Raw genomic sequence first — 19,134 nt, forward strand, 5'->3', positions numbered from 1 at the left:
CACTAAGATTAGTTAAATGCACTGGACCATTTGTTATAATAGCTATAGTTTAAAGGTTTTAAGCAAAAAAAAACAACAACGTGAAAATTAGTTCAAAATTCAACGAGTTATAACGAGTTGATTAAAATTGATTCTGCGCCTGGTCAACACATTACACTGAGCTGAGCTGCCAACCGCCCCAAGATGGCGTCCCCAAATCTCGTCAACACACATAGGCGAAAGCGGTCGATACAGGGTCTACTCTTATACTATGTCTATGGTTTACACCAATGGATGCCTCACTGTTCATGTTTTAAACCAAACTGAGGGCTTATTCTGTGACTTTTACCTTGTTTAATTTTTACCCAAAGGTAGATCAGCGCCCTCTGGTGGCTGCAGCATTCACAACAGCCCTTCAGGTAAAACTGCCTGTTTGGATTTGGCTCTTAATGTTAAATGGCAAACCTAATGGAACAAATCACTGTGAAGATTAAAATATGTCCAAAAGAGTGGATATAAATATGTTAAAGATCAGTGAGACCTTCAGTGCCTTTGAAAAATGCTTTATTTGTTAGTACACGGTGTAATTATTGTTAAAGAAAGGAATTATGGTATACAGAAAAGATTTAAAAAAAGATAAAATCTCATTTAATTATTCTTTATGCGGACAAATAAGTGAAGGACAATAAAACTTTATAATCTGGTTCAGTTTTCATACAGAAATTATTACATACATTACATTTATATTTAAGCCTCATCAGAACCAAAAAGAATTTGTAATTACTGATTAAATATCTCAACCTGTTAATAACTGCATAAAGTCTAAACACACAAAGAAGTGAAAACGATTTTGATGATTTCCAGGATAATTGTAGATGATTTCCAGAAAGAAAACTAATCATTAAAGATTTAGAGCTCGTTGTCCATTTGGGCGATTATGGCATGACCTTGACTTCAACCATGGTGGTCACCTGAAAGAAAGTGACACAATTCATTTTACTGACCATTAACATTAAAATGTCTTTTTTCATACTATAAGCTAATGTTGCCACTGTCATTATTTTAAGCATTTAATTTAAAATTTGTGACAAAATCTCTAAAACCCTTTACCAGCTAACCTGTCTAATGTATATTTAATTTATATTTAGAATTTTGATTTAACTCAGTGTATTTAGATAAGACCCGATTACCAACTGATGTTGTCCAAAAGCACTTTGCAGAAATAAAAAGTGTGTGTGTGTGTGAGTGAGTGAGTGAGTGAGTGAGAGAGAGTGTGAGAGTTTTTCTCTCTATAGATATATATACATTGGTATCCATATTGTACCTTGTTCAAATCCATTAATTATTAAATCTTTTTCTAAATGTTGTACTTTCTTTTAACAAGTTTAATCATTTAAATAGCATTTTGATGCATGCACTGCTAAAGCTTGTCACAAAATATTTGAGCATCCATCTAAAGCTGTAGTTTATTCCTTAACTTTAATGACAATTTAAGCTGCTCTCTAGAACTTTGGATTTGTTTGTCAAAGTCAGTGATGAAAATAAACAATTTTAGGCAATAAATCAGTAATATTTTGCCATTTCAAGCAACAGTTCTTACAAATATTAATACTTTAACCTCTTAGCAAATAGTTTATTGTAACTTTTAGCCAACATTTAAATTGTTTAATCCCCCTCCTGACTCTCATTTAAAAACACTTTTTAAACACCTTGTGACACTTTAGCTACAATATACCAACTAGTCTTTTAAATTCCTCAGCAATACTACTACTACTACTACTAATAATAATAATAATAATAACAATAACAATAATAATACTTGTGAAACCAGATAGTGATTTTGAGTCAGCGTGGGAGTGGCAATAAAGAAAAAATGCTATTTTAGCTGTGGTGGTATTTACATCTGGCAGGTTCTCGCAGTCCAGCAACACCAGTAAGGTGCGGAGACCCGGCTTCAGAGGTCTGAACCCCACTTTACGGGATATTTGACCCATGGGTGGAATGGTCCTGAAAGACAAGCATTTTGTAAATACGCAGCACCACCAGCTGACCGTGCAAGAGGCGACCTGAACTGGGCTCACCTGTAATTGTAGACCTGGGTCTCCAGCAGTCCGGCTCCCTCCATGGCCAGCTTGGCCCCGGTGAGGGGGAAGCTCAGGGTGTTTGTGAAGGAAACGACCGCGTACATCTCCTGATTCACCTGAGGTTGTCCACTCAGCTGAAAAAAGACCAGGAAGGAGAAGGGCTCAGGTTCTGTTGATGAACCAGTGAATGTGGCTGGAAACTAACAGCTTTTTGTCAGACGTGATGCAGTAACGAATAACCGGCGGACTGAGGTCACCACAGAGCTCTTTTAAATCCCTGCAGAGGGTGCCGGTTTGTCAGATCTTCACGCTGCAGCAATCAGACAGCGTTGCTCCCGACCTCCTCTCTGGATACAAAAACTAAAATTGTCCCTTTGACAACAAGTTAAAGGGACAATTCTCCTTTTGGCTTGGGTGGACTTTGATGGCTGAGTTTGGACTTCCAGATAAAAGGGAAACATTCTCCAGCAACTTCTTGTCTGTCTTGTGCTCATTTTCTTATTCGCTTCTCGGTTTTTGACAGAAGTTCCGGTTTTAAACATTCAGTACATCAGTCAAGAATTCTGTGTACCATTCCAGGAGTTCAGATAATTATTTTATTATTAATTATTGTTTCATGGATATCATATCTGTGGTTTACCGTGATGTTCAGTGGAGGGAGCTTCAGGGAGATGGTCTTGACCTCTGAGACCTCCTCATCATCGCTTTTTCCCGTCACGGTGATCTCCAGGCTGCTATTAGAACCCAGCTGGGAAACGTACTGCTGGGGTGTAATCTCAAAGACTCTGGTGCTGTCTGCAACAGAAACAGAGGCATCAATGTTGTGCTATTTCCATGAAATACCCAGGGACCTGAAGCTCACAAACTCACTCTGGAAGGCTGCAATGTCCAGAGTGAAGTCCTCAGACTTGAAGGGATCTGATGAGGCCACGCCGGTGTAGTAGGTGACTGCGATCTCCATGTGAGCTTTCACAGATTTCATCAGTTCAGCTTGATTGTAGAACGTCACTTCGATCTTCAGAGGCTCGCCCACAAAGCCCTGGATGGAGAAGGTGTAGTGTCACTCCCAGCCCTTGTATATTTCAGAGCTCTCAGCCACTTTTAGTCAGTTTTTACAGTGAATACATTTGTTGGATAGACTGATAGATGGATGGACTTCTTACTGCTTGAGCAGAAATCTGGATGGCCAGCTTAGATGCAGGGAGGTCAGACTGGTCTCTCGCACATCCGTACTGCTCAGCCTTAGCCATTGTCTGCTTGTCCTGTGGACTTCCTGCAGATGAGGATCATCTCCATTCATGTTCCTGTACTCATTTAGGATATTTTGGTCATGCAATAGATAAACCTGGTGCATTTACGACCTTCTGGGTGCTTATAGGTCCTTGTGACGTCCTCAGGGCCCCACCTGCTCACAGCTTTAGTGTAAAGCATCTTTCCAATGTAGGTGGTGTCGACCTTCTTTGGCGTCATATTGCCGTACCTGTCACTCACCATAAAGATCAGGTCACTGTTCACCTAGAAGATGTACAGTCAATCTCCAGGTCATCTTACATGACAGCAACAGTTATTGATACCTTTTTTGTTAGGGTGGTGTTGAACAAAACTCCAGTTTTACTCAGTGAAAAATGTTTTAATGTTTGGAGACGAGACAACAGCAATATTGTTCTCATTCCAGTCTAACCTCAGCAAAGACGAAGCGACAGTCAAACGGGTGACACAGCTCACCATCCCTGATGGCGATGACGGGAGCCGGACCACAGCGGAAATATCCTGGAACCCAGCAAGGCAAAGTCGTGTTAGTTGTTCCTTCATCCACCTTTGAGTTTAGCGTGCTGCCGTTTATCTACGATACCATCACTGGTCTCCTGGGGCGTTGAATCCACCACCTGCCATCCAGAGAACTTGGGTGGAAGGTCGACCCGCTTCATAAATGCCTCATTCCAGCAGTGGTAGTTCCTGTACAGAAAAGATGCATGTTAGTTTTATGGTTTAGTTTATTCCCCCAACCCACAGCAGTGAGACGGTTCTGCTGTTTATGTTTTAAACCCCGTAATCTGGCGTTCGGCTAACCAGATGGAGTCTCTGGTGTTGCGTGGGTCAGGTGTACCATCCTCCTTAAAGACGAGTTCAGTCTTCAGGTTGCCCGTGTTGTCGTGGGCTGAGTTGAAGTTGCTGATGACCCTCGACGGGATCCCAAGGCACCGCAGGACTGTAGGCAGAGAAACCGCCTAACATGAAGTCATTTACATTTAATTTAACAACTTTTGTTAGATAAAATATGCCCTTTTAATATACTATTGTTTAATTTGTCAATTTAGTCTTTTGTCCTCAAATTTGAGAAATTTCCTAAACTGACAATCTGTGCCAAAAATAGGGCTCCTTTTTACATTTTAGCCGATCCTTTTATATGTTTTAACAAGTAAACTATAAACTTTATATGAATGTCAGTTTCAAATATTTTCTGTCTCTCGGTGGAGAAGGTTGTTGCTGTCCCTGCTGCTGCTGTGTCTTGTCTTTCTGAGCTCTCTCTTCATATCACCTGAACTCTGGAAACTCTGGATCTGGTCAGAGAAAAGGGGACCGGTCCTGTCCTGATGGGACACACTTCGTGGGATACACCTTAGATTCCTGGTACAGGTGGAAAATGGTGTGTTTTTCGATTTTGTCAGTCGAGGACGTTGAAGACGTATACATGTTTAGATTCATAATTCCTGGATTTCTTCTATTTGGATTGGGAGGATTTCTGATGTACCAGCAATTCCAGAGAATGTCGGTAGCAAATATGGCCATGATCAGGCTGCCGGCCGCATATGATGCGATCACTAAGGCTGTGAACGAGCAGAACTGTAAGTTGGACAAGCAGAGCCACAAGCTAGATGCGATGGAACACAGGCTGGCTACGGGGGTTGAACTCAGAGGAAAGATGGGATAAATCTGGATGTGAAATGGGGAAAAAAGCTCAACAAATTTGAATATTGGATTTGAGATGTGGAGCCATTGACAAAGGACTTTAAAGCTGAAGGAAAAGTTTGTGCAGCTTGTTTTTCAAAACAAAAAGTGTATTTGGATTATGCCTCCCCAATCAAAAAAACTCCCCTGGATGTTATGGCAAGAGGGCCCAGAACTACTCCCCCCTCTCCCTCCTCCCCCGCGGACATCTGTGGATGCGTTCAGAACTGAGGCGCCGGTTGATAAACTTTCCGTCATATCAAGGACAATGGCTTCTGGACAGCGTTCATGGACAAACATACACACACACACACACACACACACACACACACACACACACACACACACACACACACACACACACACACACACACACACACACACACACACACACACACACAGCTGACGGCCATAATCTACATGGACTTACATGCGACAAGTCTCTTATGTAAACCCTCTGCTTAAATGTTGTCTCGTAATAATTAGCACACGTGTATAGGTCTCAAGCTTATGGTATTCACAATGTTCTGTTGTGTCGCAACAGGTTTTGTAACTTCTGCTGTCTCTTATTTGTCTGATTTTTTTTACATCAGAAATTGAACTAGCTGAGGGAATGAAATCTAAATGCACTATCAATGCTTTCAGATAATTATAAACCACTGTAATCAGAAAGTAGGTCAAGTCATCAGTTTCACTTTCAGTTTCAAGCATCCTGCATGCCGATTTGAGTCAGCCTTCATCAACGCAGATATAGCCTCTATGCATGAGATTAAATAATGGTATTACTGGGTCATTGTTGGAACATCTGAGAACTGGTTGCATAAATAGTTAGAAACTGATGCTCGTTAACTAGTTTCCTAAAGCAGCATTAACAGAATGCATTGTTTTTGGGCTTACTTTGACTGAAATCCCAATCAAACCAACACATTGTGACCACAAAGGGTTTTAAGATGATTTAACCCCAAACAGAAAATGGTTTTTGAATCGTTTTACTTTAAGGCCTTACAGGTGTTGAGGACTCCGGCATACACCCAGCACTGAGCAAATGAGACAGGAGCACCAGTGTTGTGGTACTGCAGGAGAATCTTGGTGCTCCCGGTCCAGGTGGTTGGGGGGGTACCCATGGAGAAGTCATCACTCCAGTTTCCAACCAACACACCGTTTTCATCCTGAGAGTTGATCTGATTAAGTACAGAAGTGAAAGGTCAGATAATAATACCAACCAATGCTGCACAATAGATGAAAGAGCTGACTGGTTATCCCAAACACGAGAGACACAATTTAAAGAATGAGTTATATTCTAAAGCCAAAGCTAAAAGATCTGAATGACCTTCAGGACAAAACGCTGCATATTCATCAAAAACGGGTATAAGAATCCCACAGTGAAAGTTACAAAACTACAACACTCTGAAGTAGTAAATGAGGTCAAAGGACTGAAAGCTCATGGGTGGGCAAAGAAAAACTATTCAATTCAATTTTATTTATATAGCGCCAATTCATGAAACACGTCATCTCAAGGCTCTTTCCAAAGTCAAATTCAATCAGATTATACAGATTGGTCCAAAAATTTCCTATATAAGGGAACCCAGTTGATTGCTTCAAAGTCTTGAGAAGCAGCATTCAGTCACCCTGAAGAAGCGTAGAGCAAACACAGAATACAAAAATTTACATTTTTAGTGATTTAACTTAATTACTAGCTGAAGATTAAACTGCTTATTAGGTTCAAATGAAAGTGATTAACAGGCTTTGGATAAAAACTAAAGTATTCTCACCAAAGCTGATGCTGTCCGAACCATTTTGGTAACTTCCCCACGGCTTTGGATTGGCATCCGGCAGACGTCCATGATGTAAATACAGGCGTCCAGGACGCCCTTCTCAAACTGCATGGAAGCAAATGTCTAATTTAGAAACCAAAATTAAAGTAATTTGTGCTCCGTGCCTGTTGTCCCTAATGAGTACCTGTCCGTACACCCAGCCACGCTCAGTCACTTGCTCTGGCGTCCCCATATAAATCAGACCAGTGGAATTCAGCACATACTCCGTCCGCCCGACTTCATCCGGATAAAACACTTCATCATCTGCAAACGTGAGCACATGGTCAGCAATAAAATTCTCAGACCAACTCACACTGGTCATACATAGGCTCCACTTACCAGCTGGTACAGAATATAGTCAATAGTGGTGTGATTGCCCAAACTGTTTGCACTGTATTGAAATTATTACATTTATTTAGATGGAAGATGTTTCACTTTATGGACTAAAATTACAACCTTGCTTCCCATCAAATCTTCGGAATCAGAATCAGAATCAAGTTTATTCCCAAGTAGGTTTGTACTTACAAGGAATTTGACTTGGTGTTGATGGTGCAGACAAAATAAAATAAAATAGAATAGATTTATATACAGAGCTATATACACACAGTAGACTGTGTAACGTATTAACGCATTAATGTAACGAGAAGGTGATTGCAGCCAATCACCTTCTCTGCAGACCGGATGACACGCTGCAGTCTGCTCTGGTCCTTGGCGGTGGCACCAGCGTACCAGATGGTGATGGAGGAGGTGAGGATGGACTCAATGATGGAGGAGTAGAACTGCACCATCATTGTCCTTGGCAGGTTGAATTTCTTCAGCTGCATCAGGAAGTCCATCCTCTGCTGTGCTTTCTTGGTGAGGGAGTTGATGTTCAGCTTCCACTTTAGGTCCTGGGAGATGATAGTTCCCAGGAAGCGGAAAGACTCCACAGTGTCGATGGTGGAGTCACAGAGGGTGATGGGGGTAGCTGGGGCTGAGTTCTTCCTGAAGTCCACAACCATCTCCACTGTTTTTACAGCGTTGAGCTCCAGGTTGTTCTCCCTGCACCAGGTCACCAGATGGTCAGCCTCCCACCTGTTGGCGGACTCGTCACATCAGAGATGGGTCCCATGAGAGTGGTGTCATCTGCGAACTTCAGGAGCTTGACAGACACCTCCAGATGACTGGAGGTGCAGCTGTTGGTGTACAGGGAGAAGAGCAGAGGAGAAAGAACACAGCCCTGGAGGGAACCAGTGCTGATGAGCTGGGAATCAGTCATGTTTTCCCAGCTTCACCTGCTGCTTCCTGTCAGATAGGAAGTCTGTGATCCACCTGCAGAGGGAGTCAGGGACATTCAGCTGGGAGAGCTTCTCCTGAAGCAGAGCTGGGATGATTGTATTGAAGGCAGAGCTGAAATCCACAAACAGGATCCTGGCGTAGGTTCCTGCAGAGTCCAGGTGCTGGAGGATGTGGTGAAGGGCCAGGCTGACAGCGTCGTCTGCAGACCTGTTGGCTCTGTAGGCAAACTGTAGGGGGTCCAGGAGGGGATCGGTGATTTATTTAAGGTGTGAAAGCACAAGGCGCTCAAAGGACTTCATAACCACAGAGGTCAGAGCGACAGGTCTAAAGTCATTAAGTCCTGTGGTCCTTGGCTTCTTGGGAACAGGGAAGATGGTGGAGGATTTGAAGCAGGCTGGCACGTGGCATTTCGGCACTGAGGTGTTAAAAATGTCTGTGAACACTGGAGACAGCTGGTCAGCACAGTGCTTCAAGGTGGACAGAGAGACAGATCTGGTCCAGCAGCTTTCCGGGGGTTCTGTCTTTTGAAGAGTTTGTTAACATCTCTCTCGTGTATAGAAAGAGTTGTCACTGAGGAGGAGGTGGAGATGATCTGTTGGGTGGTGTCACGGGGGGTGGATGCAGGACTGTCCCTTTGTCTGTTGAAACGACAGTAGAAGTCGTTCAGGCCGTTGGCTAAGTGTCGATCTTGTGATTTTTATCAAATGAACTTAGAAATCAAGCATTTCCTTCAGAAGACCTGTCCATATGATGCACCTTTGTAAATATTTCCTGTATTTATTTAAAATGTTTCTGCAGTAAATATGAAATGAGTGATGAGAGAAATTCAAATGTTGCGATTTTGTCAGGAACTTGTCTATGTTAACTACAAAAAGGGTTGTGTAGCTGTTAAAATATACTATAAAATAACACTGGCATAAAAAATGTAAGAAGGCAGACAGGGACTTCAAGCATTCTCAAGCATTGCTTTTTGCAGAATTATTTGCCTGTTTGTCATCAGAAGAAAAATGAAAAAGAGAAACTGTACTGCCTCTCACAGCCACCAGGTGGCAGTAGACCTAGTAGGGTGGTACCTGGAGACCACGGGTTGAACAGCACGTAGAGGTTGGTGTTGGGGTCCTTCTCAGTCCGCTGCATACCGTTGCCCACCACGACGGCCACATACATACGATACAAGCCCACAATGGCCTTAGCATGGGCTGTGATCCCGAGGGACACGACTGTGTCCCTGGTTCCCAGGATCTTTCCAGACCAAGAAGTACTACGACGGTTACGGAAGGTCACTACAACCAGGGAATCCTTGTTGGCGGCAGGTTTCTCGCCTGCAGGAGAGGAAGTAGAGAAACACTCACACTCTTTCACACCAGGAAGTAAAACAACTGTCTAGCAGTCTTTATCATGTGGCGCATATTTCTATAAATCTGCTTCAATAATAGAGGATATCTGACTCGACATGACGGCTTTGTTGCCATACTGTATGTCTACGTACTTCAGGTCTTCTCTTCAAAAAGAGTCTTTCCTCTCCCCAAAAACTCCAAACATCCTGTTATTAAAATGTCTGAGTTTGGCTAAAATGGCGGAAGATGGTTTGCGTCAAAAACATTTACTCTCTTTTGTTATAGGCTTAACTCTGTGGGTATGCTACATCAGTTTATACCTTGCTTGTGGCATAGCAGTGAAAACCTTAGTCTCTTTGCCCACCTTTGGGGTAAACCACATGTACCTGTACCCGTGCAAAGAAGGGAAAGATGATGAAACACATGTGACACAGAGGTTAGGGAGTTTGCCCTGCAATTGGCGGGTTGCCGGTTTGATCCCCCGCTTTGACTGTCTTTGTGTCCTTGGACACTTCACCTGCATTGCCTGCTGGTGGTGGTCAGAGGGCCTGGTGGCGTCGGGGCATGGCAGCCTCACCTCTGTCAGCCTGGCCCAGGGCAGCTGTAGCTACTAACATAGCTCACCACCGTCAAGGTGGGAATGTGTGTGTGAATGTTTGAATGACTAGACTTTAGTGTGAAGCGCTTTGGAGGTTGTCAGGACTAGTTAAAGTCCAGACCTAAATCTAAATCTGTGGTGAAACTTGAAAACTGACAGGGCTTGAGACTATTTCAGTCTCTAAATGCATATTTAGCCAGGTTTTACATTTGAACACAAATGTAACAAACATTAGCCATAAAACTCACCAATCAGGAACTCCAGCTGGAAATCGTCTTGAGGCACCATGGGACGGCTGAAGGTTATGTCGATGACAAACTGCTTAGCACGACGCACCACCAGGAGGTTGTTCACGTACTCAGTGGTGTAGTGGTTGGCCTCGTTGAAGTCCTTCCGCATGTCGACGCCGACGACCGTCAGGGGCTCTGCGAGAGTACGGCAGAGGACCCATTATCTTTATTGTTCAGCTCATTGTGGCTGCAGCCAAAGCAGACGATCCGAGTCCTACCAGTTCCAGGTGCCGTCGATCTCGGAATGAGATCGGTTTCACCTTCAAACGGCTCGAACTCACGAAAGTCATCGTGGTCGATGTGAAGGTTTTTGTTCGGCACCTGAAAAAGCGCATCAGGAGCAGCAGAACCAGCCCATTAACTTCCTGCTGTTTTAAAAAGGAGGTGTTAAAGTAACGCTTGACGTTTTTCTGGCCGTGCTTACCTGACTCGAGAGGCGGAAACTTTTACGCATGGTGGAAAAACTTCGTGGGGAGACACGACAGACGCAAGAGCTTAAAAGAAGAGTAAAAATCTAAGTTTTCATAAAGCATAAAAAGGCATTTTATTTTTAAATTAAATGTGGAATCAAATAAAAATCTAATGTCTTAATTTATATAGAATATTGATGTAAACACTGAAATGTGTTGTCTTGCTTTCTAAAATGCTGCAAACAAGATGTTAAGATAGAGAAACATTTTTGCAGGACTCAACCACAAAATATCATAAAATAAAAATCTGACCAATTAAAGCATCTGGAGAGGAAACGCTGGGTGCAGTTGATTGAAAACTTTCTCAAACTTTCAGGAAGTGTTGCTGTTTTTTGATAATTTTTTAACTTGTTTATCTTGTCTTGCATTTTTAGCTGGTTTGATTTTAAACCAAGTTTTCAAAATATACCTTTATTACAGTCATCGACAATAAATGAGATGAGTTTTGATTAAAGATATCTTTGGAAAATAAAAACCTTTAAGCAGGTATTAAACATACTTTCATTAAGCCCATATTTCTGTGTATAAATACTTTCATTGCTTAGATGTAATCTTAAGTATGTAATAGTAAATACTAATCCTAATTACGTTATAATTTGCTGTACGACGAAAATCCTCATAACAGAAATAAATGCTTGAAAACATCAGTCTGTGATTAATCTAAATAATGCACTAATTAAATAATGTCTCTCTTTAGTTACTGAAATAATACAATTTATTCACTAGGTCTAAATGTGTACTTTATTTCCACAATAAATTAAATATTATTTTAATTTCTAATCTTATTGTAAAGGAATATGCTGTCTTTTTAAGTGTTGCTATTATAATTGTTTCTTCATTTATTACTGCAACTAAGTTTAATAATTAGTAGATAATATTAACTTAGTTTAACATCATGTTAACATGAATGTTTATTATCCTTAAACTTTTAAAGGATATGGTACTGAAAACATCCTTTTTGTTTATCTATTTAGGGCTTTCACAAGAACCGAACTGTTAATCCTGATCTATGAGTAATAGTGAAAAAAGCCTTCAGTACTGATCTGTTAATTCCCAGATACTACTAATAAAAAGTTATTTTAAATTGAATTAATTAAAACATCACTAAACCCATTATAATATTACCATAGATTTATATAAATATATACTTTATGATTTAAATATCTGTTTTTCTAACATGATTAAAAGATGAAGCATGATCATTTATGATCTCAGATTTCTGATTGCCTTGATGTTTATCTAAAAATAAATGTTTTTTCTAACTCATCTGAATAAAACTTATTAAATGCTACTTGTTTTTCTTTCTGCCATCATATTATCTTTCTGTGTTGAAGGTCAAAGCGTTTCCCTAAAGGCTGAAACTCACCGTTCAGATGGAGAGGTGCTGGTCGGTCCGGGTTCTGATCCGATCAGAAGATGATCTGAACGGCCGCAGCATCACTTTTTATAACAAACACTGCTTCCTGTTTTTATAAACACACAGCAGAGTTTCCTCATCTTCAGAGGACCAGTGGCGATCCGTGGTGCAGGGAGGTTCCTGCCCCTGTGAGGACCACTGCTGTCTGCCACTGAGCTGGTCGCAGTAGAAACACTCAGACTTCTGTAAATTGAAATATTTCTTTACATTTCTCTAATCTGAGAACGTTTCCTATTTCTAATCACCACAAATAATTGTTTATTTGGTTTTCTGGGCTGCACGGCTTGTAGTGCTGCTGCAGCAAGAAGGTCCTGGGTTCAAATCCTGGCCTGGAGTCTCTCTGCATGTTCTCTGTGAGCATGAGTGGATTTTCTCTGGGTAACTCTTCCCACAGTCTAAAAGCATCTATATTGGGTTAAATACTCTAAGTTGCCCTTAGGTGCGTGCATGGTTTGCACGCACCTAAGGGCAAGGTCATTGTTCCAGGTGTGTCTCTGTGTTGTCCTGTGATTGGCTGGTGATCTGTCCAGGGTGGACACCCCAACAACCCACCACAGATAAGTAGACTGTAGACGACAGATGGATGGCTTGTGTTCTGGATTAAATTTAATAAAATAGATGACAGCAGGCTGACAGGGACCAAAGCTCCACAGCCTGGAACCTGAACTCTGGACGGCGGCTTTAAGGACTGAGGCCCCTGAACATGGGCCACTGCTCTTCCCCTACACCTGTGACTTTCATCTAAAGCCTGTGAAAGGAGACAAAGCCATTGGTCCGACTGCTGTGTGCAGTAAATACAATGTTCAGATATAAATCCTTTTCAAGCTATGAAAATATGCTGGACTGTGAGCAGCCATAAAACGATGTTCACTGGAGCTTCCTGCAAGGAGAAAGAAACTCGCCTGTAAAAGCTGAGACCAGACCCAAATCATGTCCTCCCGGCAGCCATATTGGATTTAAACATGGCGGCCAAGCCAAGGCCACATGTCTGTATTCTCAGCTTCTTCTGAGCAACACATGTAGCGTTAAATTATTTTGATATTTATACATTATTCTGAGATCTTGCAGTAATCCAGGCTTCTGAAAGGCACTTTTATGATGACTGTAAAGACACACCAGACACATTTGCCAGGTTTAATGAGAATCTGCAGCAATCTCCCTGTTTTAATGGGACTTAAAGATACAAGATGAGATAAATGGCAGCTACCCTGAGCATAGATGTAGAAAAGTAGACACTGCTCTGAATAGTTTGTATGTATGATCACATCTGTTTATTGTATTTCTAATATTGAGTCATTAATTTGTTGTTAGTTGATTTTATGCTTTTAAAACAACATGAATGTACATTAGCTGCATGGTTAGCCGCTGGTAGCACCGCTGCCTTGCAGCAGGAAGGTCCTGGGTTAGAATCCCAGCCTGGGGTCGTTGTGCTTATGTTCTCCCTGTTCATGCATGGGAACTCACTGGGTACTCTGGGTTCCTCCCATAGTCCAGGACCATGACTGTCGGGTTAATTGGTTCCTATAAATGCCCTTGAGGTGTGTGTGCTTGGTTCTGTGTTGCCCTGTGATTGGCTGGTGACCTGTCCAGGTGGACCCCGCCTCACGCTCATTTATTATTGAATGAATCAAACTGTTGATGATTGTAAATAGTGCTGCTTCAGTGAGGTTTTTATCTGGATAAATAGAGGCTTATATTATATAAAATTAATGATCACTTGAGCAAAAAGGACCAATATCTACAAGCCAAACTAAGAAAATAATTCACCTGTAAAACTAGAACAAAGAGCTTCATTTAACTGAACTTTAGTGAGAATAATCCCAGTAATTTAGCACTAATAGATCTCAGATTTAACAGGATGATATTCAGGCTATTTTGGGCCAGAGGATCTGAAGAAAATCTAATGAATTATGAGCTCTGATCAAACCACAATAACTGTGTGACCCCTGCAGCTGGAAATGATTTACTGGAGTGAACTCTTCCTGATTGTAGGCATGAATAGATGATTCTTTATTAATCATTCTGGCACAAAAAGTGAATGTTTGCATCCTAAAAATGATCAGCCACGAAATTAAACATCAAGCGTTGCTTTTATGTTTGATGACTGAGTCTTCTTTTCTGGAGCATTGATACAGTTTGTGACATTTGGAGGAAACCTCAGCAGTTTCAGGTCACAGCGACTCGTTTACACCTCAGGTCACGTTCTCAGCGGAGAAGCTGCAGATCTCAACATGTTTTGATTAAAAATCTGCTCGACGTGGAAAAGTCTTCAGCTTTGTTTGCTCTGATCGGGTCGCTCTGACACGCTGCTGGTTGGTCCATCCACTTCCACTTTCTCAGATGCAGAAACAAACGTTCATGTTGCCGTGACTCATGGGATTCATGAGAAGAAGGAACTTCAGGAGCGCTTTTATTGCACATTTCGGGTGAATGTTTGCAGACCTTGGAGCCGCGGTCCCTCACCTCTGATTGAGTTTAATCACCTGATTCATCAGCAGTATGTAGATCTGAAGCTGTTAGATGTGAGATAATGATGGAGTTTCTCTTATTTTTATTCAAATCCGGGGCAAATACTTTCATTTCAAGAAAATGTTACTTATTTTTTGTTCCGTGCAGTGCAGGGATGCTGTTGGACCAAAGGTGTCTGTATACCGGTTTTAGATCGACAACCAGAGGTTTCATTCAGATGGGAATAGAGTCCAGAACATCCTGTCTGTGATTCATTGAGTCGTGACAAAAAGAAACTCTTCGGTTATTTTCAATATTCCAAATTATTGGTGCTTATTTTAGGGCTGTCAGTTTTAATGCGTTATTAACGCGTTAACTCTGTTAGACAACAACGACGTCATTTTTTTTAATGCGCGTTAATCCTGTTAATGCTTTTTTCCACCCGGACCGCTCCCCGGATTGTGTTTTTTTTTACCCTCGCCGCTTTTTGTAGTTCCATGACTGCTAGAGACTGTAGCAAAACAGACCCGCGCTCACTGATGTCAAACCCACTTATCTCATGTGACTTTGGGCTTCTTCTTTCTAAAGTCGTTGTTAATTTCATGAGTTGTGGGTTGCAGTTTTTTTGGGCTTGTTCCTCAGAGTGAAGTCGCTTATTTGGGCTCTAAGATAAGTAACGTTGCAGCACTACTGACACAGTGAGTATAACCAGCTGAAATAGCCCTCCGCCTCATGACGCGCTGGAGCGCATCCTCCTAGACTGACAATAGAGCAGAGGGAGTAAAGGCAGGAAGAGCAACTCTGCCCATATTTTCTGCAGTTTATGGTTGTAATAACTGATAACTGCTGAAAGTAGATTTGGCAGTGCAGCTCACCATTTTGTGCAGAAATTGGTTCTGAAGGTGATTTTTTTACACGCTGATAACATTACAGTAACCCAACCCATAAACTATACTTTAATGCTTATTAATTTGTTTTCTTTTTTGTCTCTAAAATATAAAATTAGTATTACTTTATATGTAAATTCTTAATACCATGTCTATCTTTTTTTAAGAGGCAAAAAAATATTTTGGCAAGAAATTTTTATTTATTTACAGATTTGTTTACAAATTGTTTAAGCATCAGGGCATTATTATTATTAGTAATTTAGCCATTACTGGCCAGAGTTTAACATTTTATGGCAGCAGGATGCTTTCATTCCAATTCTGAAAAGTGCTTGAAAATTTATTATTTTTAGTACAAGCATGTTTTTTTACTAGTGTCATTTATTGGAAAATCCCATATTAAAATGCCAAAATAGACTTTTACACTTTCAGAAATAAAAAGATAAAATATGCGATTAATTTGCGATTAATCGCAAGTTAACTATTGAAATGATATTATTAGGTGGCAGCATCATGCTGTGGGGACGCTTTGCTTCAGCTGGAACAAGGAAGCTGCTCAGAGCTGAAGGGAAGATGGATGGAGCTGAATCCAGGAAAGTTCTGGAAGAAAACCTGGAATAAAACACCAGGCAGACCCACCCAGAACCATGACACACCAGTGGTTTTAGTTTGTTTGCTGATCTTCATCCTGTCTCAGTCAGAAAGCCCCCCCCCCCCCACCTGTTTTCTCATAATGGTGGATTTACAAATAAATAAATAGTACTTCCTATTTATATAGCACCTTTCACAGACAAAGATCACAAAGTGCGTCACCTACATAAGAGAAATGATAAAAACAATTTATTAAGTTAAGGCCTATCTAAACAAATGCTTTTCTGGTTATGCAGAACATCCAACCATCGGTTTTCAGATCTGAAGCTAAAGCTCCTCATGCTCTGCTGTAGGGACCAAAGCACAGCAGCAAAACCACATATGAAAGGCTCAACAAAACAAAGGTTCTAGACTGGCCTAGTCAAAGTTTGGACAGGAAACTAATTGAGATTTTGTGGCCTGATCATAAGTTATGCTGATAAATCCATCCATCCATTATCTATACACATGTATTTATGCAGGTTTGCCGATTTTTTAAGGTTATCTTTAACATGTTTGTAATGTTAAACATAACCTTAAAAAGAACCTAAGGAAAAAACAGTTTTCATAAAAATGAACTACTTTTTTTGCAGCACTGTAAACATATATTCATGTTGTGAAATATTTAAATTGACTTATTTTGTAGTTTTTTTATTTACTAATGGTGATAATCAGCTTTTTTAATGAATGGAAGGACTGAATTTGTGTATTTCTAACTCACAGAGACGTGCATAGGGTTTCTAATGTACTTGTCATGAACTGTAACTACACGTGGCAAAAGAGAAAATTTAGAAAAAGTTTAAAGAATACTGGAAACCCATCGTTCCAATCCTGCAAGCGCATTTTCCTTCCACTAGATGGTGATGTTGACTGGTGAAACGGACGGAATCCATAATGAAAGGTCAGGTTGTTGTGTATGTGTGTGTGTATGTGTGTTTTTTTAATTTTTTTACCGTGTTCGAGAGACCAGCTGAAGATACTAGACAATGACAAATAATAATATTTAAATTATAATAATAACAAAGAAGAGGAAAAAGTCACTTAAACTACAAGTTTGGTGTTGCTGCACTTCCTCCTGTTCACCACCAGAGGTCGCTAACGTCTCCATGCCCCATTCTATAGTCGCACGTGGGGCAGGAGGTGAGTGAGTGTCTGTCCAGCTGTGTGCTGGCTTCTGATTGGACAGCTGATCTTATAGAAGACAAGGTCAACCAGAGACATCACACCTGAGGATGAGATGTCTGCAGAGACCTAAATCCGCGGTGTGTGAGACCATGCAGGGTCCTCAGTGTGCGTGTTTGTGTGTGTGTGTGTGTGTGTGTGTGTGTGTGTGTGTGTGTGTGTGTGTGTGTGCGTGTGTGTGTGTGTTTGTGTGTGTGTGTGTGTGTGTGTGTGTGTGTGTGTGCTCTCCTGCTGCAGCGCTGCATCACCTGTGGAAATCTCTGCGTTAATATGCAGCAGAGGGCTGTGCTGACGTCAGCAGGAGGAGGAGAGACCCCTCAACTGTTTGAGTGTGAATCAAACACACGCACGTCTCACTGAGTGGGCGTGAGTGGGCGTGAGTGGGAGATCCAGTTGCGCTCTCCCCTCAAACAGCTTCACATCTGAGGCTCCTGATTTTCTCCCAACTTGTCCGGATCTCCAAAGGCCTCGTTTTGCATCACTGTTGGTTTAAGTTTCCCCCTGATTGACTGAAATGAGTGAAAAAGGCCCGAGGTTGAAAGTGAAAGTGTGGCCCGGAGAGCTACTGATCAAAACCGCTTTAAAACATTACAAACACGCCTGCCTGCTTGGAAGATAATTTAAATAAATGAGGTCTTGAGTTGAGACTGTAGTGGCATGCAGTTCCACCAGCTGCCGGTGGGGGCGATGTTTTACTAGATGAACTCAGATGATTTATTTCCTCCATTTAGAAGAAAATATTTAACTGCAACATTTGTCTCTGTAATTATTATTTTTTTAATATTTTTTGAGATAGTCAGGAATTTAAAAAAATGTTATATCATGTTTAATATCTAGTAATTCCTGTTTATTGTTATATTTTTGGCCTGCAAATGGGCCCACATGAATTATCATAGAATAAAAAATATGATTTAATGGGTTTTATTTATTGAAAGTTCAGCATTTAATTCAGTCTGACATGTTCATTTAAAGCAGAAACAATAATTTTTTACAACTGCTAAATTTATCTAACAATTAGCTTTTTGGTTCACTCTATTAAATACGTGTATATGTATTACACATGCATATTATTCATTTCGGTTCAAATATTATTTTTATAACATTTATTTCTTATGTTATTTTGTTAAGGATTAAAAGCAAATATGCAGGGTATTTTTTAAAGAAAATATATCTTTAATTTTCAACCGTAAAAATGCATAAACAGCTGAGTTCTTAAAATCGAAGAAAAGTCAGACTTCTTTCAGCCTGCTGACAGGCAGTGTGAAGGAGCTGTGCTGCACTCCTCCACAGAAAAAAGGTTCCTCCTGGTTTTCCAACGGATTTTAAACCAAAGGAGCAGGAATCAGATGTGAAGGAGAACCTTTTAAAACCTTGGAGAACGTTGACAGCAGAACCCGGACAGTTTTACATGTAGAGGAAAATCATCTGAATGTTTTAGAGATAAAAACATGTGAGGAAGCTCAGGGTTGTACTCAGGTCTCGGCCCAGGAGTTGGGGGTTCTGTGTTGGGCTCATCAGAACCAAAACCAAAACCATTCTGGAAATTATGATAAAAGGAAGAAAATGTGAACTCTGAGTCTAAACAGGTTTAATACATATTTTTGTGACTGTATAAAAGTGAAATGAGTCAAAAGGACATAATTCAGTTTATTTAGATGGTGCCAGTTGTGATTCATGTTGACTTTCCTCAGAGGAGGAGGAGGAGGAGAGGCCTTTAACATTTATAACGTTGCTTATTTCTTCACACAAAATTAAAAAACACATTTTTTTAATC

General features: G+C 40.9%; 1 protein-coding gene across 1 annotated transcript; it reads right to left on the reverse strand.

The window, feature by feature from the left end:
- Nucleotides 1-526: 526 nt before the first annotated feature.
- On the reverse strand, nt 527-12,254 carry LOC118556930 (coagulation factor XIII A chain-like). Its single transcript, XM_036125604.1, has 18 exons — nt 12,166-12,254; nt 10,754-10,823; nt 10,548-10,650; nt 10,288-10,464; nt 9,178-9,426; nt 6,972-7,090; nt 6,785-6,892; nt 6,019-6,193; nt 4,134-4,272; nt 3,916-4,019; nt 3,745-3,833; nt 3,425-3,578; nt 3,227-3,336; nt 2,934-3,102; nt 2,704-2,858; nt 2,061-2,197; nt 1,881-1,986; nt 527-950 (listed from the first exon to the last, which is right to left on the reverse strand). Exons 2-18 carry the CDS (start codon nt 10,781-10,783, stop codon nt 915-917), a joined length of 2,160 nt encoding a protein of 719 aa, XP_035981497.1. The 5' UTR covers nt 10,784-10,823; nt 12,166-12,254; the 3' UTR covers nt 527-914.
- Nucleotides 12,255-19,134: the final 6,880 nt, after the last annotated feature.

The sequence above is a fragment of the Fundulus heteroclitus genome, chromosome 21 (genome assembly GCF_011125445.2).
Source record: "Fundulus heteroclitus isolate FHET01 chromosome 21, MU-UCD_Fhet_4.1, whole genome shotgun sequence".
In the NCBI taxonomy this organism is placed as follows: domain Eukaryota; kingdom Metazoa; phylum Chordata; class Actinopteri; order Cyprinodontiformes; family Fundulidae; genus Fundulus; species Fundulus heteroclitus.